At 42.6% G+C, this 21268-nt stretch overlaps 1 protein-coding gene across 1 annotated transcript in view; it reads left to right on the plus strand.

Moving 5' to 3' along the window:
- Positions 1-21268, plus strand: part of ESYT3 (extended synaptotagmin 3) — a 30542-nt gene that overhangs the window by 362 nt on the left and 8912 nt on the right. The window contains exons 2-15 of the mRNA XM_005415749.2: positions 5726-5767; positions 6592-6726; positions 7239-7315; positions 11607-11673; positions 12270-12359; positions 13325-13380; positions 15830-15950; positions 16876-17049; positions 17581-17663; positions 18062-18110; positions 18746-18835; positions 19700-19762; positions 19857-19925; positions 21158-21223. Of these exons, the coding sequence (XP_005415806.2) occupies positions 5726-5767; positions 6592-6726; positions 7239-7315; positions 11607-11673; positions 12270-12359; positions 13325-13380; positions 15830-15950; positions 16876-17049; positions 17581-17663; positions 18062-18110; positions 18746-18835; positions 19700-19762; positions 19857-19925; positions 21158-21223 (1182 nt within the window). The remainder of the gene's footprint in view (positions 1-5725; positions 5768-6591; positions 6727-7238; positions 7316-11606; positions 11674-12269; positions 12360-13324; positions 13381-15829; positions 15951-16875; positions 17050-17580; positions 17664-18061; positions 18111-18745; positions 18836-19699; positions 19763-19856; positions 19926-21157; positions 21224-21268) is intronic.

The following is a 21268-nucleotide window of genomic DNA, read 5'->3' on the forward strand; positions in this document are numbered from 1 at the left end:
CGGCTCCGGGCGGCGGGAGCCGCACCGAGAGCGCGGTGTCCCGGAGCGAGCAGCCGAAGGGGTGGCGATGATGCCTTGGGCCGAGCAGTAGCGTCTTTGATTTTGAAGTCTTGCTCAGGAAAGCGAGGATTAAACTAGGAGTTGTTTTAGCCCAGGAGATGTGCTGTAAGTGGGTATGTAAAACAGACTGATATATTGCCAGAGACACCTCATTTCAAATACATGTTGTTGCATTGCAGGTATTTTGCTGTTGAAGATACTTATTTTAGACTTTCTCATGCGGCAGATTTTCTCCCCTTTAGTGTCATTTGATAACAAACAAAAATATATAAACCCGTTATATTCTCATCCTGCTAAAAACCCAAATATTTAATCTCTGGACGGTACAGAAGACCAGCCCCTGTTTGTTGTTCACATTTGTTTCTAGTCACTCTACGTTTTAAAGTGAAGAAACTAGAATCTCTGCCTGCCATTTTATTCTGTGTCTTGGGTTATTTATTGGACAGCTGTGGTTGGCTAATGGAAAGGATGATGAGGTGTTTTGATATTTTTTTCTTTTATCATCATTTACTTACCATTTAAAAATCTGTCAGGGACTGGTAGGGAAATGCTTTTCTCATAAAGAGTGTTGCATGGAGGCATTTACAGTCGGGAAACTTTTATATAGCCTACAGTACTTGGCTCTCCTTAATTCTGTGGGAAATGAAGGCAGCTGGCAGTTCTGAGGAGCGAGGCCAGGGTCTCCTGCCAGGGCTGATGCAGCTCCCTGCACATGTTCCCTCCCGCCAGGCACAGAAGTCTGTCTCTGAATGAGGTTTCTGCTTGTTTGTATTGACAGAGCATAAAAAAAACCCCAATTCAGGGCATTAATGAATGTGGTGGTGTCAGCTCTTGCCCTGATGCTGTGAGAGCAGTGTTGTGTTTTATCCTCAAGTGCCCTGAATCATTGTAACCAGAAATTGAGCCTCTTAGTCACTGTTGAAAAATCAGGCTTGCCCCCGCAGTGCACACAAACGCAAAAAGTTTCATTAGGTTTTGTGGCTGAAGGTTTCAGGCTTCATTAGTGTAGGGGCAGGTGGTCCATCATTGATTGCCCTGTACTGGGCCTTCACAAGGCTGCACAGAGAGCCCTCTGTGCCCCAACCCAGGAGAGGTTTGGGCAAATGGGGAGACTGCAGCAGAGGCCACTGAGATGGTCAGGGGCTGGAGCACCTGGGGTCTGACAGTGCTGGGGCTGTTCAGCCTCCTTCAGGAGAAGGGAAGGTTCAGAGGGTATCTCATTTCTATCTCCCACTGCCCAGCATGTGCCCATAGAGATGGTAGAGTCAGACTCTTTCCAGAGGTCTGATTTGTGACTTGTGAATTCTTGGCCCTTACTCCTGGAAGGCAGGATGTAGGACCTAATGATAAAGGGGCTGCACAGTGTACTTTTAGTTTTATCTATATTGCCTCTTTCTTTCCTTTTGTGTGTTGGTAATTTTTATTCATCAGTTGGGTGTTTGCTTCCACACTACTCTTGTCCTTGATGCTTTTTAACTCCCCAGTTTTAATTTTCCTTCCATCCCCATCCCCTATTGGATCTACTTCTTCCATGTGCCCATCTTGGAGGCTGATTCTCACCTGATATCTATTCAGTTTATTCTCTGTGGTGTTGTCTTTTTTATCTTTTGTTTTTGCCTTTCAGTGTTCATGGACCTTCAGTTGGGAGCTCTAAAGCTATCTGCTGAGTTCTTCTCTCCTGTCACACAGAGGTGGCAGTAGCAATACAGTTCAAGGGGAGCATGGCTTGCATTTGCAGTGTTGTAATCTTAGGAAAGGTTCTGAAGGTGTGAAATGATGGCAGTGTCTTGGGATTCATAAAGCTTTGTCTCTTCATGTGGTCTGTAATAAAATGAGGGGGATCCATGCAGTGAAGAGTTAAGAGCAATCATTGATTTTACTGTTGGTTAAAAATTGTTCTCCCTAGGAAGTGGCTTCTTTAAATTGGCTCGAGTTCTGTTCAGTCCTGGTATCAGTTGTTAGGAGATATACAGAATGCAGCCTTTCCTTTAGGGGGGATGCTGGGAGGGCTTCCCTAATCTACTCAACCATCTGTTTTGGGGTATTTGCAGGATTGTTTTGAAGCACCAGTTTCTTGGCTGAAACCAGCCAGTGAGTTTGGAATAGACACATTCCTGTGCTAGACAGTGTATGTGGGCAGGCTGTGCTTCCTCAGGAAACCAGGCTGGAAAGCTGCTCATGGCAGGCACAGTCAGATCCATGGCTTGGAGAGTTGAGACCTTCTGACTTCAGCCTTTTCAGCCTTTAGCATGACTTCTGTACAAACTGGCAGTGCTCAGGGCAGAGGTAGCCAGGCTTCCACCTTCATTCCAGCTCCTGGGGTTGTGGTGACTGCTCTGTGTTGCTTTTGCCACTGATTATCTGGCTGCACATGGCAGAATCCAAGTATGCTGTGTTTCTTCCTGATGTTAAATTCCTTTTACCAGGCAAAATACTACTGGGTACAGAACTGTCCTTTTAAAATGTTGCCTTTTAACTCCTTGTTCATGTAAAAGCCTTGTTTATGCTTCTTTTTTTCCCTGTTGTATGAATAGCTAAAAATCCTGGCTTATTGTAAAAAGAAACAAACGAAATGCCAAAATCCCCAACAAAACCCAAAATAACCAAACAAACAAGCAAAAAACCAAACCAAACCCTGATGGATAGATTGCTGTGTTGTATTTGAACAGAATGGTGCTGTTGTGTCTAACATGGGTTCTGTTGTTGCTGTGATCCTTGCTGTGGCTTGCTCCAGGGCAAGGTGGAGTCATGCAGAATTTACACATTTTCTTTACTTGCTAGTAATTGCCCCTTACCTAGTGTTTTTGATCTTCAAAGCTCTTTTCAAATGCTAAGTAATTTTTACTGCATTCCTTAAACTTTGGCAAGAAGTATGCCTGCTTTTGTAGATGGGTAAAATTGATTCTGATAGTGGGATTTGCCCAAGGCTACAGGATTAGATCTTACTCTGTGTTAGTATTAATTTTGGCAGCTCTTGATGTCTGGTTGTGGGATTAGTAGGAAGTGTTTTGGGCTCCTCCTACCTGTGTTGTACTGATGACAAACTTGGGCAAGACCTTGCTGGCAGGGCTGTCACCAGTAACAAGGGCAAGAAGTGAGTCTGAAATCCAGAGCACATGGTTCAGAAGTATGGAACTGCAGATGGTGATACATTAAATTCTTGGAGTAAATGGTTGGGTCAAGAAGAGAGCTTGGTGGTGTCACTGAGCTGAACTAGCCATGTGACATGCTAGCTAGCATATGTTATGGGGATGCCCCATGGGTAGGAAAGGACTTGCTCAGAGCTTGTGTCTTACTACACAGTGGATAATGCAGTTGCAACACCTGGATACCGAGCTCTGCTTCCTCACAGAACTGCTCATTTAGTTCAATACCACTGAGTGGAGCTGAACTTTGGTATTGAGAACCCACTGAAATTTGGCGGCCTGTCATAAAGGGCAGAAAGCTGGTTTTCACCAGTCATGTAATCAGCCAGTTTCTGTGGTGTTCTCTGCAAGAAGAGCCCATTTTGTGTCAGCTCAGGAGCACCTGCTGTGTTTGGTTGCAGCCTTTGAGCTCCAGCAGTGCCATTCCTTCCGTCTGTCAGAGGAAACTGAGGCACCAAGTGCCTGGGTGGGACCTGGGTTGCAGACACCCGAATGAGAGGGCGTCAGGTGGGGTGGAAATGTATCTGTACATTTGTGTATAAATGTCTGCTATCACAGCATCTGAGGTGTGACACAGAGCAGTGTGATTCATTGCAGTTGCTTTGGAGGTTTGCTGTGGGCTGCCAGTGGTTCGGGTATGTGTGGCACAAATAACAAATTCAATTTTACTTTTTCTTAAGGTGGGTCTACCTACAGCCTCATTCTCGTGGTTTTTGCCACTTTCCTGATGCCCCTTTGTGCTGTTTCAAGTGTATAGGAGCCTTGCCTCTAGTGAATAATCCCAGACAACTGTAATGGTTTATAATGCCCCACATTTCTCCCCTGCACATATGAGCTGTGACTTTCTCACTGGGAAGGGGTAGCCTAACTGTTGTCCTGTCCTTTCTTTTGGGTCACATCCCTCTCCTGTCTGTAAGGTGTTTTGAAGAACAAGCTTGCCATGCTGTTCCATCTCTGCTCTATCCTTCTTACATCTGATCCCAAGCTGTGGCCCAAGTGCTACAGGATGTTGGTGCTTGGCAATTACATGGGAGCTGAGAACCCAGGATTTATGTGCCCTGATGGAGAACCTTTAGGTGGAAGATGAAAGGCTGGCAGGTGAAGTGGAGGTCCCCTGATTCGCATAATCTGCCTCACTGTAAAATGTCAGTAGCAGTTTGTCTGTGTTGGTTGTCCCTTCTGGTGCTGAGTTCTTGCTTCATCATGCAAATAGACCTGTGCAGGCTGACATTTCAGTGAACTTCTGTTGTATTATTTCATGGAAAAGTTGCTATTTAGAGCATCTAAAGAAATTTCTTATAAAGAATATGGTAATATTACTTTGGGGTTTTTTAATGAGATTATTTGAAACATTATTTGAGCAAGGAAAATGGGCTCTTCAATCATATATGAAGCTGTACTAAAAGACAAGCTACTGTCCATTCCATCCAAACATCTCTGAGCACCTCTCTGAAAGCTGATGAACAGTAAGGCTTTGCCTGAAAAGTGTAATTCATGGCTCTTGTAAGAGGAAGTATTGTCCTACCCAATTACTGTTATCAGGCTAGATGATAATCAGATTCCCTTTGTATTCAGGTGCTCTGATGTCTATTCTGAGAAGCTGCTGCAGTGTCCTTGCCTTCTGCAGTAACCTGCTACCAGCTTGTAACAGCTGCAAATACCACATCCATAGGCTTTAACGTGTGACTGTAGTAAGGTGATTGTAACTCTTCACTCAGCAGCTTCCTGCAGGGGTCTGAGGATCAGTTACTTGAGAGTGGTCTTATGCCCAGTTGTCCTGATGGTGATTAAGAAAGTCATCACTTCAGGGAACTTGTGAGGTTTTGTAATGGACATATACACTGCTTGTTGGCATTTGGTGTGTCCAACTTGAAAACATGATTTATAAGTGACTATTTCATTTTAATTTCTCCTTACCATCTTAAAAAGCTCTGAGAAGTGAAAACACTGGACTGTTACACCTGATAGTGTATGCTAACAGACTTGAACTCTTACAGGGCTTCTTTTCCCTGAAGCCATTGGCACCATGTTGGTATTAGTGGAGAAACGCTGCCACAACCATACATTGCGTTTCCCAAACAGGTTCTTATTTTCCAAAGTGTGGTGTCCTGGTTGAGGAGAGCGAGTACAGGAAACAGGTCCTGCACAGCTCATGGTCTTAAAGGGAAGTAGGTTCTCGTGGCTTCCCAAGGCATGACAAAGAGAAGGATGAGAAATCTAATGCTGCTTTACATCATGAACAGGAAGTGACACTTGCTTTAATCATGTAAATGTGCCCAGAGGCATCCTGATACATCAGTGCACGTGGGTTCCTTTGCCTTTTACTATTCTTTACTGGCTTCTTTGCATTTTACAATTTTTCAAGGAGGTAGTAAATTACAAAGGATGTATGTATGAAGGCAGAGGGATCTCAGCTTACTCTAACAATTGTTCTGCACTCCATGCTATCTTTTGCATGTGCTGCAGTGTGCTCAAACAGATGGCACGTGGCACTCACTTTTATTTTTCTTTGCATCCAGGTTCACTTCCCTGATGTTGAACGAGTGGAGTGGCTGAACAAGGTGAGGAGCTCTGAACTCCAGTTGTTGAGGCCACCTGCTCCCATCCAAACTCTGTGGGACAAGTCTGAGAAAGTTATCAAATTACTACTAAATTAGTGTAATTCAATTGTATCGGGGTCTGTAGTGAAGTATGGAATCACTTGAGTGTGGGGTTGCCACTGAGGTCAAGAGCCAGTGTGATCCTGGTTCATACAAGTTTGATAAATTCAACACTACATTCTGAGACTAAAAAGAAAAAGTGAGTGTTTGTCTGTACGTATGGATACATACATGTGTATGTTATTGTTATTATTTTAACAAACTAAGTGGTATCTCCTCTTACCAGAAAGGTTCCCAGAGAGCACTGAGGCAAATGCTTCCATCAGCATGTGTGGTCAACCTCTCAAAGCAAAACAGCTGAACTTGCAAATTAGCATCCAGTGACTATCTTCTTTTTTGGTGTTTTTTAGCAAATTTTCTTTTTTACATAAAAGCTCATCTCAATCCTCTAAATAAACCTAACTCCAGGGAACATTGTGACACTTTAGAGTAATTAGGGATTATTGTACTTAAGAAATTTAACCATGGGCTTCGTTGGCTCCTGTGGTTAAAAGCAGCCTCCATGGTACTGAAAACTCACCCTTCAGTTCCTGAAACAAATTCCATTTCTGAGGAGCAGAGATGGATCCTTCCATAGGGATGACTTAAGTGCACAAAGTTGACTTGGTATATTAAAAGGACAGATATTAATAGCCAGGGTTCTGTAATGGGTGTGTCTGTTTCTCAGCAAAAGGTGTCTTAACTCAAAGAATCTTCAGTGTGTTCCTGCTTTCGCCCTTCTTTAGGTCCTTGTACAGGCTTGGCCGTACTTTGGAACAATCATGGAAAAAACATTTAAAGAAGTTCTTGAACCAAAAATCAGAGCAAAGAGTGTACATCTGAAAACATGCACCTTTACCAAGATCCACTTTGGCGAGAAGGTAGTGGGAGTCTTTTGTAACTCTTGTGGTTCACTCTTTTCTGAAAAGTTCAGGTGCAAGGGGAGTGAGATGTTCAACTCTGTAATAACTTTGCTCCCTCCTCATGTTGACTTGAGCAATTTCACCATGAGGAAAGGATCATACAGGAAAGACATGCATCTCTTCCCACTTGCTGTCAGCATCCTGTGACTGGAGATAGAAAAAAAGGATCATATCCATAATATCCATATTTATTTCTGTTGTAACCTTGCTACAGAAGTTTTCATTGCTCTCTAAGGCTTGCAGGATGGCCTAGGGCTACTTGCAACTAGCCCTGTGTTTGAGGACTGTCAAGGCCATTCTGTCTTTAAAGAAAAAAAAACTGGTGTGGTATGTTAATATTTTACATGCAGTTTTGCAAAGTATTTAATTAATGCTTCTGTACTCAAATTCATCAAAGTGAGTGGGACTTTTCACTTGTGCTTAGCTTGATAGATGTTGATTATGTTGTATCTTGTTTGTCTCTATTTCAGTGCCCTAGAATTAATGGAATAAAAGCCTACACCAAAGAAATTGATAGAAGACAAGTTACCCTGGACCTGCAGATCTGGTAACATTGCATCACTGATTATGTTGGTGGTTCTTAACTTACTGCCTGCATATGTGTCATGGTGGACTGGGCATGGTGTACTAAGATTAGCCTAGAATGATGTGAGATAATCTGTTCCCAGCTGGATGTCCTCAGTGGTTATAGAAGTGAAATGTGCATCAGCCCATAGACCAGAAATTACCTGCAGAGCTCTAAGTGTTACCTTCTCTGGCCCATCAGGGCTGCCGTGGATATAAGAATGTGTCCCTTGGCTTTGCCATTGATGGCAGTGAGAACCCAAGTTTTCAAACTGTGTTTCCTCTTCTCAGGAAAGCTCTCAGGTCTGGAGATGCTCAGTCTCTCTTGCCCATTGTGGTTTCTCATTAGTCCAACCTCTCCAGTTCTTCCAGAACTACTTGCACTATTTATTTTTTAATTCCTTCCTCTAGATTAATCCTCTGTTTTAGTCATTTGTTCTATGTGCCATCCAACACATTTGCTTTTTAGATTATAGCTATTCTCTGAGCAGAATACTGCCTCTAGCTCTATTAACAACAACAACAACATTGGATAAAACATTTAATACCTCCCAGGGTGTTTTGAATGAACTTGTGTGTTTTGTTAACATCAGAGCCATTGCAGAGCTAAACTCTCTCATGGTTTAGCCCTGGAGAAGGGAATAGCTGGGGAAATTACCACTTGCGTGCTGCTGTAGCTCTGTAAGTTTAGTGGGTGACTGAGCTGCCTAATATCAATTGGCTTTTCATGGTAGGCTTTTCAATTGGCCAGGAAAAAGCTGTGAAATTATGGACTGTCTTGGCAGCAGCACAGAGCTCCTCAGAACTGTGCTGGCTGCTCACCATGGCAGTGGCATGGCAGCATCCCCAGCCCTGGCAGAGCATCATCAATTCCCTGTAAATTCACATGCTTGATTTTCAGCCAGATGTTTCAGTGCTGTTGTTGTAATACCCAGGTCAGTGTTAGGGCCTTTGGCAAATCATTCATGCTTTCCATGTTGAGATTGAGAGATCTGATGCCTTTTAAGCCTTCAGAAGGTTGCTGCTGTTCTCTGCTGAACTGCTTCACCCACATGCTCATTTTCACTGTCTTTTGACAAACCTTTGCAGAGGGATTCCCCCACCTCTGCATTCCAGTCCCTCTGGCAGACCCATCAACATCTCCAAACTGGCCAAGCACTTCCGTTCCTCATGCTGATGCTGATAACCCAACCCGAGCTGGTGCCATCTGATAACCCCAGTATTTTCTGTATTCACGCAGGAGTGTGGATTTGCCTTGCCTCTCTGGTGGGGGTCTCTTCTCTAGGGCTGCATTAAGGCCTCAGCTTCACTTGTGTTCATATGTTAACATCAATGTCTGCAACTAAGGTGTATTGTGCATCCTTCAGTGTCTGCAGGAGATTGTGTGTTGCTATCAGGAACAGGGAGAGGCAAATCTGTGACTGGTGCTATTATGTACCTGCCTTTTTCTGGATTGCCAATAGAACAGGTTTTTTTGCTACTTAGAGGAGATGGAGTTGAGTTACCCCAGTGTGAAGCTGTCCTTCACTCTGCCTCTTGGTCACTCCGCTGTTGAGGTTTAAATGACTGATCTGTTTACAGGGCTGTGTGCTGGCATCACAGCACTGGAGAAGAGAGTGAAGTGCTGGGGGTGCCTGTAGGTTGCAGTGTGCAGTGCTGGCACCACAGTGACTCTTGGGTTAGGTTTCTGTGCTCTGTAATGCATCTTGCTTTCAGTCTCTCAATAGTACAGGCAGACAGATTTTTTTCCCTCCAGTTTTATCAAGAAGGCAACTAGTTGTTGAAGCCCAGTCTTTGATTTGACATGGAGAAAATACAGGAAGAGGGTAGGAGTAGAAAAAACCTTTCCTTCTTACCCTTCCTTTGTAGTCTGTATGGAACCATTTGGGTAGTTTATTAGCCACTCATAGATGTGTGATCCATGGAGGGCTTTGTTTCACCTTGTGCTCCTGATCTCACCAGCATGATGTAATACTGAGTGCTGTGGTTCAGTTCTATGGGCTATGTAAAGAGGAGCTTCCTTTCCTCTGTGTTAAGTTTGTGGTATCACAAGTTGCATCCTTTGCTTTGGGACGTGTGAAAAATAGCACTTAGAGGTCCCTTATTTGTATGGGCTTTGTCCTTGAGGAGGCTGGGCCAAAGGGGGCTTTCAGCATTGGTGCCATGAGAAGATGGGGCCCCTGGGCAGTTACTTTACAGGCAGGAAATTGGCCGGGCTTTTTCTGAAGGGAGGTGCAGACATCAGGGTTAGTTAAACTTGCCAACTCTGGTAGCAGCCCTGCCTTCAGCCAATGGATTGCCTTTGCATCACAAACACTGGGCCCAGTGTACTTTTCCAGCCAAGTACAGAAGAGACATAGATACTTGCCCTTGAAAAAGGTTCTCATCCACAGCACAGGCATATCTGCATCACCTTGTGCAACAGGTGATGCAGGAGAGAAACAGGTGATTCTTCCACCCTCCTCAGGTGGGTAGAGCACAGTCCTGTGTAGGGTGGAGGGGCTCAGCCTTTTAAGTGTCAAGGCTTGAGTTTGGCTCAGGTGTACTCCAGGCAGGAAAGCAGAGAGCACAGAAAGGTTATGCTACACAGGGGAGCAGATGAAGCACAAGCAGCTGGAACTGGAAATGAGGAATAAACTAATGAACAAAGAGTTCATCCTTCCTACCAAGCACCCTGGCAGGGGGTGATACCTGTATGAGGCAGACATAAGGCTAGTTTAGGGCTCAGGCTCTGATAAGACCTCTTTGACATCTTTACTGGAGAAAAGAGACATCTAGAACTGAGTGGGAAAAGTTTTTTACTGTGTGGCAAGGTAGAAAGGCTGCAAAACACCACAGCTCTTGCTTGTGTTGTGTTAAACACTTGCAAAAGCTGAATTAAATCCTCTTGGATTAATTACTGCAAATTAAGGAACTAATTTTGGCTCCTCATTTAGAATTTTATTGTAACAATGCTCTATTAGCACACTGTGTAATGACCTGTAAGATAATGTCAAAATTGTAGAAGTTAACAAACATAAAATAAATTTAATTATGTCACTAGCTTTTAAGAAAGATTGTGTTAATTTCAGCATGGTTTATGAGGTTGGAAATGAGAAATGAGAATGCTCTAACGTTTAAGGCTTTATTCTATGTGTTATGAGCTCCTGAAATTCTGCTAGGTGACTACCTGTAAACAAATATAAAAAGAACTTTGCTTGCAAAAGTGGAGGCAAATTCACAGGGTTGCGAAGTCTTGGCAAGTTTTTTGGGGTGGGAGGGAAGCTGTCTATATGCAAATTACAGTTTGAATTTGTGGCAACTGCAGCAGTATTTGCCCATATACATGTGATCGGAGCAGAACTCCTGCCCTTTTCCTTTGATTGTGGAGTGAAGTTATGCATGCAGGCTGCAAGCACAGCACATTCACTGTGCAGTACCTTTACACCCTGCTTTACCTGCAGGGTGTTTGTGTGTCTGCAGCCAGAGCTACTTCTCAGGGGGCTGAAAGGGAACTTGGTAGCTCCCTTCAATTGTTTTCTGCCAGAGGCATCAGCAGATCTGCGAGGTTCTGCTCCCTGGGGTGTGGCTATTGGTTTCTGCATAAGGTGATATTTGTACTTTAATAAAAGTCTAAGGTGCTTTCCAAATTGCCAAAGTACCACATTCAGCATTTGCTTTATTTAAAGCCTGATGTTCTCCATGGCAACTGACCAAAATCTGATCTAAGTAGTTGTCTTTGAATTCAGCCTCAAGGAAACCAGGTTATTTTTAGTGATAAATTTGTCCTTCAAGTGGGTTTTTGGGTTGTGGGCATGGGTGATCTATGGGCTTTTTGGATGTGGGCAAGGTGGGAACCCCGTAAGTAATGGCAGGATGGCTCTGCACCAGCCTGGGGGCTGAGTCACCAGGTTGTGGGGTGGGATCAGGCTTTTGGCAGAGAAGGGAGCAAGAGGGCAATGGCTCTGACCTTGAACTTTGAGTGAGCATCTTGGTCCCCTTCTTGGAGCAAGCTTGCTTCGGCCAACTCCCGATCTTAAGAATGGAAAAGTAACCTGGAAATACAGATGTTGCTTCAATGTTTTACAGGTACATCAATATCCCAGCTGCTGCAAGGGTTCTTTTGAAAGATCTGACCTTTGTTCAACTTCTCTTTTTCAGTCACTTGAAAATCCATCTCTGCCTCTGGGTTCATGTTGTCAATTCTTAAACTGATTTCATTTATTCTCTGTACAGTCCCAAATTTCTCATGGGACTATTGCAAACTGTGGAATAATGTGAGAATTTTCTTTCAGTTACATAGGGGACTGTGAGATTCACATGGACATATCGAAATTTAATCTTGGCGTGAAAGGTGTACAGGTGCGTGCAGTGCTAACATTGTCTGTTCAAGGCTGTGTGGGGCAGGAGGTAGCACCTCCCAGTGGGGAGATCACGACAGCTGGGAAACTAGCAGCTGTCAGGCTTGGAATGATTGGCTTTATCTCCTTGTTCTTGGCTGGAGAAATGAGGCCTTCCATGGAAAGCACTTAAATGCCACTTCTAAACTTCATAGAATGACTCTTAAACAGGGTTGGTGCTGGAGCATTGAGTATGTGTGGGCCAGCAGCTGCCGCTGGAGTTCAGAGGAGCTGAGTGTTGGTAGAAAACTTCAGAAGAACCATGATGTTCATAAGCTGGTGTAGATTAAATCAAGAACGTGTTCTTGGGATGTTGAAAGCTAGTAGACAAATGGCTCCATTGTATGGTAGGATTGCAGAGAGACTCCACAAACACAGAAAGCATTGCCTGATATCAGTAGCAATGGTTTGGGGGGAAAAGTTTTTTGTTAAAAAATTCTAAATAAAATTAAAATTCAAGTAGAATTTCTAAAATTATCTCCATCACTGAAAAGCTTACAGTTTTGAAGGTGCACCATGAGAATACCTTAACCCTGAGCTTTCCTGTTCTGTTTGCAGCTGTATGGGACATTGCGGGTGATCCTGGAACCTCTCCTGACCGATGCACCCTTTGTTGGAGCAGTGACCTTGTTTTTCATGCAGAAACCGGTGAGTCAGGATATCAGGTTATCACTGATAACCCAAACTGCATAACTGTGAATACCTCACAGTTCAGGTGCTTAAATGACAAATTCCTAGATGTTCAGTGTCCCTCTTGAATTCTGGGAGGATGTGAATTAATTCGCTCTATACTTTTGTAGTAGTGCCTAAATAGTTACTCCCTTCACTCTAAGAATTGGAGGACTGTCTTATGGTGGCAGCACAGGAGCTGTTTCTGCAAGGTTTCTAGTTGCTCTACCTTCCCATTCACAGATTTTAAATGCAGTCATTTTGGAGACCATTCATAGTTGCCTTTTGAAAGCTTGCCTGTTTAAGGTCATGTCCCTTGTACTCAATTGAGGTTTAATAAAATATGAAAAACCTTCTAGTCTTGTAAGAGGCAGTTATCTTACAGCACACAGCTTTGCTTGTGGTTTATGCTCAGCTTGAGTTCATGAAAGTCATACATTTTTGATCTTGAATGAGGTGTTTTTGTGTTTAGATGTAGCAGCATTAATTTAGCACATGAAAGAACCTCTTTTTGTTTATTGTACGAATAGGAATACAGACTCCTGAAACCGGTGGTATTTGTAAATCCCTCTACCTCAGGGCATAGGCCAACCCCTAAAGTGAAAGGATGAGAAAACAACTTCAAAGTCTGAATAGAGTTGCTGAATTTCCTTTTTGACTCCAGGGTATCTGCCAGTGGCCATTGCTAAAGGCTGAATGCTGACTTTCCTCCTTCTTGCAGGTTCAGTTCCAGTGATACCCTCAATTCAGGATGGCAGATAAAATAGATGAGGGAATTGATACCAGCTGTTGATTCTAATGTACAGCTGCAATTGGTGGTGCAGGTTTTCCTTCCTTTAGACACCTGACTTTGTTCTAGAAGCATTTCCCTCTTAAATTCTACATTTATTTTAAAATAAATGTTAATAGACCTGTATAATATTTTGTCCCCAATCTTGTTGTAGCATTTGGAAATCAACTGGGCAGGCATGAGCAACCTTCTGGATGTCCCAGGAATTAAGTGAGTGTCTACTTTGCTTTACTTTATTCTTTGAAAAATTTTTGGAAGTTGGAATGTAGTTCTTGAGCTGTTGTTGAGAGCTTTGTGTGCAAGGTGTTGTGCTGATGTTCATCCCATTGTATCTGGCTGTGGCGAAACTTGAGAAGTGTTCTTTTTACATTCTGGCAAAACTATTTCTATTACTTTATTACATTTAGGATAGAAATAGTAAATCCCCCAAACAACAACGACTTATAAACTAAAAACAAGCCCTTCTGTTTCCCATGTGCAAGTTATTTGCAAAGGTAGATAAAGTAGGTTTAGTCTGGCAGACTGCTTTTTTAAATTTACAGTGAAGTGTAAAAAGGCAAGGTGTCACAGAGTTGCAGTCCATCTGAAAAACTCAAGTACAATCCATGATAAAGAGAACTGCACTAGATTTATAAGGAGAAAAGTTTTCTTTCTGTGTAATCTGCTCACCCTTTTGGTGTAGCTCTTCTCCAGTGCCTCTTGGGTTAGTATTACATGTATAAAACTTGCACAGCAAGGATGAAAATCTTAGTGGGTTTCAGTGTTTCACCAGATTGGGATTCAGTTTATCCTTGTTCTTTAGTGTAAGGAGAAAATTCTACTGCACAAGAGGAAAATACATGGCATTACACAGCCATTGCTTTGTCCCTTTCACTGCAAATGCAGACACTTCTGTTCCTCTTTGCTCCCCTGCAGCTCATGGTTTGCAGACTCAGGAAGAGTCTGGCCACTTTAGGTGCCGGTTTATGCATTAAAGATCCTCTGAAGGCTTTTGATGTTGAATGAGATGAAGTTTCCTTTCTCTCTTAATTTGAGGCCTGAGTGGCCTTTTACCCTGAAGTTTAGCCTGAGAGCTCCAGTTTTTATCAGAGGAATTAATCTGTTCTTTTCCAACTTGGTTTCCCTAATCCTTGCAGGGAGAAGGCCTGTAGGTGTTCCAGCCTACAGCCTCTCATATAATTAAGTGCAAATTTTGTGTCCTAAATTTTTACTGCCTGGTTCTCCCACAGGGATTTGCACACAGAAACCTTTGCTTGTTCCTCAGCAATGCAATGAAAGCTGGGAGCAAAACATGCCTGACCATGAATGGGCTGAAGTACAGGTTGAACAAGAGCCCTCCCTGTCAAATGAATTTGGCTCACTTAAGATAGCAAAGAAACTGGATGCAGTCATCTGTCCTCACATACAAGCTGTGTTTAGTTGGGTGTACCCTGAGACTTGGGAGAGGGGACAATTCTGTGACATTCCTGTGGGGTTTTTTTTACAGGAAAGACAAGAGCCTGACCAAGGTTCCTGGTTTACCATGTGGAGTAGAAGACTTTCCTTATGTTCTTTATGTGTGAATCCAGCCTCCTCTGTGAATTGGGACAATTTTGTACACACTCATACCCTTATAAGCATTAGATCTATCAAGAGGATGAATCTTTCAGATAATTGGTGCTCCTGGGTTTTCCTCTTAATATTGTTTTTTGCTTATGCTAGGTTGTAGTGGTGTGTTGAAATCCTCTCATTAATCACCTGGAGAGTACTTGGACATCTCTGATAGCCATATACTTCTTGTACCTGCTGTACAAAAAGAGCAGTTGTAAAGCAAAGATTTGAACTGAAAAGCTAAAAATGTGCAAGTTGCAATTAGGCTGCGAAGTTCCTTGAACTCCAAGACAGTGCCCTCAATTTCAGCCAGTGTGATCTCCAGTTAATTCAAAAGAAATTTATCTTCTTAGTGCAAATTCTGCCAAGATCCAGAACCTCATTTGAGAAATGAGCTTGGGTTGTTGGTTTTTTTTTTTAATGTGTCTGCTTCAATTTTGTGAAAAGGTCTCAGCAGGTGGCCAAGAGTAGGCAGCAGTGTGTGCTGTGGCCATTTCTAAGTCTAAAAACAAACTAGCTCGAGGCCTTGAGTGCTCTGTGAAATGCTGAAACCTCCTGATTCCCTTCTCCCCTTGTCCATCTCTGGTGTTATTCCTAAGGAAACCCAGAAGACACTTGAGTTTGACATGTTTGGGTGTGTGCATGAAGATTTCACACAGCCTGTGCTCCCATTTATTATTTACAACGATGAGCCAATTTCACACCCTGCAACAGGGATGCTCCTGTTGCAAACTTGCACCACTAAATTGGAGATGAATGGCCGCTCTGCAGCTCTTTCATACAATCATAAACTTTGGAAAAAAGATCTTTATAGATCACCAAGTCCAACCATTAACCTAATACTGCCAAGCCCATCAGTGAACTATGTACCTAAGCACTTTTACAGATATTTTAAATGCTTCCAGAGATGGTGACTCAGCCATTTCCCTCGTTGTCCTGTTCTAATTCTTGACAATACTTTGGGGGGAGCTAGGCCACACCAGCCACTTTGCAATGCCCATTTTTTCTGCTGTCCCTCACTTTCCCTCCTGAGTTGTGACTGATTGTTGCCTTTTCCCCCCACCTGCAGTGTAGTGTCAGACTCATTAATTCAAGACTTCATTGCTGCACGGCTGGTTCTACCCAACAGAATCACAGTGCCTCTGAAAAAGAACATGAACATTGCCCACTTGAGGTTCCCCATCCCCCAGGTGAGTTGTTTTTTCAGTGACAGTGTTTATCTACCTGAGTGATGCATCCAAGCTTAGTGTCTTTGGATGCTGCATGAACTCTTTCAACCTGAGTTGTGGGCTTTCAGTAGGTAGTATTTCAGAAATGTAAAAGCAGTGTTGGATAATAATTTGGGAGGGAGAGACATGGGCACTGGGAGTTCCTACCCTCTCTACAAGTCATAAGGAGTCTGTTTGTACTCTGAGCTCATTTACCAATTAAACCTTTAGTCTGTAACTGCAGATCTGTGGTACATGCAGATGAGAGGATAAATACATAAGCAGTGAGTGTCATGCTATTTGATATTTTTACTAATGCTGTGAGGAGTTCTAAATAGGCAACTTGGATGATCACATATCATTGTTACCAAAAAGAATTTCCTAAATACTCAACATATCCAGGTCTTCAATCTCCTTCATCCACCAAATACCTAATACAAATGAGGATAAATATAAATGAGCGACAAAGGCATGCTCACTGTTGCAAACTTGCATCACTAAATTGAAGTGGAATGGCTCCTGTGCAATAAAATAAGAACCTGCCAGTGAATGCTTAGTTCCTCCTTCAGTCAGTGGGAGTTGATCTTTACACTTGATTTGACTGTGGCTGTAATGCTGTGTGCATATGTATATTTCTGATTTTAAAATAAATAATATTTCCTATACAGTTATCTAGATTGAATTTTAAATCTCTTTAAGGGGGCTTGTTTTTTCCCTCTAGGCAAATGGTGGAAGAAGTGCTTTATTACAGCTGTCAATGGAAATGTACTGCATCAAACTACATGTCTTTGCAGAACTGTCATGGTGACTACCCTTGCTGCCTGAAATAAACAGTTTAGGAGGCAGCATATTATAATTATCCAAAGATTGCATTTTCATGACCAATTCTGTATCTTATTTTATCCAGGGAGTAATAAGGGTTCATCTGTTAGAAGCTGAAAACCTTGTCCAGAAAGACAATTTCCTTGGTGCCATCAGGGGGAAGTCTGATCCGTACGCTCTCCTCCGCGTTGGCACCGTGCAGTATCGAAGCAAGACAATTTCCAGGGATCTTAATCCCATTTGGAATGAGACATTTGAGGTACTGAGCCTTTTGATCTTTCCATCTGTAGGATACACAGCCATTTACATCCCTGTGCTTGCAGGACCTTCTCTTAGCTGACTGCCCAGGGCAGGTGGACTTCCTTGTTTCTTCGTTGAAGTATTTGTGTCCCTTAACCAAGTTCAAATTTACATTGTAAACTTTAAATGTCATTCAGGTTGATCTGATTTACATGTGTGGGTTTTTGGAGGAGGTGCAAAGCACTGCTTTAAATACCAATCAATGCATCAGTCTGTGCAGCTGCAGGCTGCTCTAGTATTAATTCCTCTCTGCTTATTAGCGATACCAGTTTGAGGGGTTTAACTTGTAGGTCAAAAACAAGCAAACAATGTGAAGCATTTTCACCTATAATCAATTGTATTTGTTATGCATTTAACCATAAGAAAGAACAGAGAATGTCCTTAATGTGTTAGAGAGTTGTCAAGTGTCATGTTCTTGTTCACAGCCTGAGCCTGAATATGTGTATGTGAATGCTTTTTATTTTTAATCAATAACCTTTTTCTCCTCCAGTTTGTTGTTCATGAAGTGCCTGGTCAGGACTTAGAAGTGGATTTGTACGATGAAGATCCAGATAAAGATGACTTTATGGGCAGGTAAATTAGCAAGACCTTTGATCAGGGTCCAGTAGCCTCTGCTGTGGGATACCTGAATTACTCATACTGGAAATTTCATACTGTTGGAAGAGATTCCCTTTGCCCAGATATTAATACCACATAATTAGTTCCTAGTGCAACTAATGTTGGACAAGGTTACATCCTGCAGGGAATCCTGGGAAGCCATTAGAAGTAATAGTTACTTGAGATTTACTTCAAGTTTATTTTAATTTTGGAAATATTTCAAGGGGGAGACTTCAGGAGTATAAGTGTGTTCCTGCACACACGTACACAGGTAATGTGGAGTTGTTATTTGGAACAGACTTGACTTGGGCCTTTTTGGTGGTTTATGTTGTAAGCATCAATGTACATTGAAATGTTTGCTTTTTGCCTTTCAGCTTGCTGATAAGCCTAGTGGATGTAATGAATGACAGAACTGTTGATGAGGTAAAGATCTCAGCTTATTTCTAAATGTGGCTGGTGGTGCATGCCTACATGCACTCATTTGTGCTTCTCCTCTGCTACTACAGTGTTTCTTTGTACTTGAAGCTTCCTTGCACACTTGCACTGTGGTATTTTCACAAAAGATAATACCAAAGTAGCCACTACAATAATTTTTATGACCAGGCTGGTAACCCCAGAGAGCCCTGAGGTTATGCTGAGCCAGCAGTGGGGTATCTTATTGATACATTTTGTCCCATGTGTACCAAATGTTTTGTACAAAGCTGCAGATAAAGTTTGGTGAAGCAGCCTGTTTGCTAGAGGGAGGAAATGATCTGACCTTACTGTGGTTCATCATGCAACCCAGCGCTCTACAAACAATGCCAGGTGCCTGTCTTGTGCTGCTGCTGGTTGGAAATATCCACATGCTTTGCCTGTTCATGGGCATCTTATTTTAATTTTCTTCTGCCTTGTACCTAAGTAGGTGAACGTGCTACAATCTAAGTGTCAAAAATGCCAGCTGAGGTTCTCAGAGTAAAATTCACGTTGTCTATTGTGTGCAAGTCTCAGAGTCTGCACCACATATACAAAAGCTATTCTGCCTCTCAGTTCTCAAGTTGCTCTCTGTTATCTCCATGTAGTGGTTTCCCTTGAGTAAGACGACAAGCGGACACTTGCATTTAAAACTGGAGTGGCTTTCACTAGTAAACGACCAAGAAAAGCTGCATGAGGTGAGTGTACTTGCTTAAAGGATTCAGGTGCTCTGATCCCTGTCCAGTCATCAACAAAGGAGTGCATAAAATTAGAAACCCCAGGCAAAATCACAAGAATTTATTTTTGTCTGGCAAAGTTTTGGTGTAATTCCCTCCCTGCCGCTCCTGCAGAGGAAGGGCATTTGCTTGCCCCTGGTCTCTTGGTTATTCAAGACTAACTCAAATCTGGCAGCTCTTTTTGCTTGAATTAGCAAATCTTTGTTTGACTCACTGCAAAGTGGCTTCTCAGGTGTTCTTTTCTTTCACAATTTTTTTCCTCCCTCTTCATCTAGGATATGTGTAGGACCCTGGACCCCTGAAATAATCTGTACTAGTCACAGGCAAATACCCAGCAGTGGTGCTTGGTTAGGCTTTGTTTCCAAGTGGTGTGTAGTTTGTCCAGCAGAATGGCTTGGATAAAGCCCATCTCCCAGAGAAGCTGTTTCTTCATAACCAAGCAAAACCATTTGAATTCCACTGGAGTGAATAAAATTGTTCCCAGGCTTTGTTCTGCTGACACTGGATTCATGTTGATGTATGTGGTTGAACATGTTTTTAGGTGTTTTGCTGCACTGGGGAACCCAACCAGTTCTGCACTGAGAGATTGACAAACATTAAAGGCAGGGAATTGAAAAGAGTTACACATCTTCTTACTGGTCTGCTTTGAACTGTCATGCTGTGTTGACTTGAGCTCCTCTAAATTGCAAGTTTTAGAGAAAAGCAGAGAGCTGCTTAGCCTTCAGAAGCTGCCCTTGGAATTTTGCTATGTTTCTCATTGTCCTTGGTGGGTGATTCATGACTACTTTGTGTTTTGATTTTTTTTATCTTTCCCTGCCTTTACAGGATAAGAAGGGACTGTCTACAGCCATTCTGATTGTCTACTTGGACAGTGCCTTCAACCTCCCTGTAAGTACAAACCCCGTGCAGCAGCCTTCACTCCTAACCTCCTTTTTTTGAAAACAACAAATTAACTGTTTTAAATACTCTTTCACCAATTCAGAAAAACCACTTTGAGTATTCGAATGGTGAATGTGGAACAAAGAAGATCAAAAACAACAAGTACCTCAAGGTAAAATTTATATTCTTCTCCCACACTTGCAAAACAAGGTTCTCGATTATGTGGTGTCATAGGAACTGAAACTGGCAGTGGTTAAAAAGAAATAATCTCTCCACTATCAGAATCTAAGTGATGAGCAGGGGTTCAAAATAGTGATTGAAAGCCCACCCCAGTGAAAATCTAGGCAGCCAAAGTGGGAATGCAACACAGAAATGTTTGATTGTGTACGTGGTTGTCTTTCTTACACAAAAGAGAGTCTCCAGACATCAGACTAAGTCATAATATCCTTGCTGCTGCTCTTTGTTTCCTTGCTAGCTGTTCCAGCTTGACATTGAGCAGGGAGAAACACGCTCATTTGTGGTAACTTTCCTGTTCACTGGAGACCTGACCACCAGATTCCTCCCCCCTTGGCTTTAGAGGGATTCAGAGGCCTCTCTGTCATTCATACCTTCTCTCTCATAGCTTCTGTTTACTTCTTCCCCCAAATACTGCATTTTGCTCCTGTTATGTAAATGGCAGGTATAGGGAAGAATGTCTTTCTCCCTTCTTTCTTGAACAGGCTACTCACAAGTACAGCTCCGAGCTGTCAAGAAAGCTTCCCATTCTCTCCAAGTAGCTCCTCTCCTAAATAGCATCTCTACAATTTAGATGAGTTACCAGCACTGTGATACACATTACAGTCAATAGTCCTTAATTCTGGACCTCACTGTGTGCACTTTGTATGTAGTGTTGTGCAAGACCAGATTCTCAGGCTTAACTTCTATAGCATTAGTGCAAAGAGGTGCAAGAGGTTCAGTATTGTTGCTTCCAGACAGGAATTGTTATTTGATGCCAAGGACTCACTTCCAGCTGCTTTGGAGCAAGTCCTGAGCCTTGGAAACCAATTCTGAGAGTCCTGATTCAGTCAGGAAAGACCAAAATTCCCCACTGAGCCTTCAGCTCTTCTCTCTGTTTCCTCCCAGCTTCTGACAAATTTTTAACTGCTCACCTGTTGAAACCTAAATACATAAAGCTTTGGCTTAAATGTGTACTCTTGCTGGTGGAGAGTAAGACTGTGCTGTGTTATTGCTGGAGGCTTTCCTGTGTACTACACTCCTCAGGGGTCCCACATCCAGAAAATATTGTCAGCTTTCCAGCAACTTACTTCAAGTAAGAATAGTGGTTTGATATTGCTTCCTGAAAACTATAAATTTCTTAATGTTTTTTTTTCTGCTTTCTTCTTTCTTCCTTGTATTAAATGACAGAAGATGGAACGAGAACCTTCCTCCTTTGTCCTGCTCACAGTTGGGAACAAGACTCAGAAGAGTAAGGTGAGGCTGTTTAATTCTTCTGCTTTCATTAGATACTTTCCATCT

This window comes from Geospiza fortis, unplaced genomic scaffold (genome assembly GCF_000277835.1).
Source record: "Geospiza fortis unplaced genomic scaffold, GeoFor_1.0 scaffold112, whole genome shotgun sequence".
NCBI classification, from domain to species: Eukaryota; Metazoa; Chordata; class Aves; order Passeriformes; family Thraupidae; genus Geospiza; species Geospiza fortis.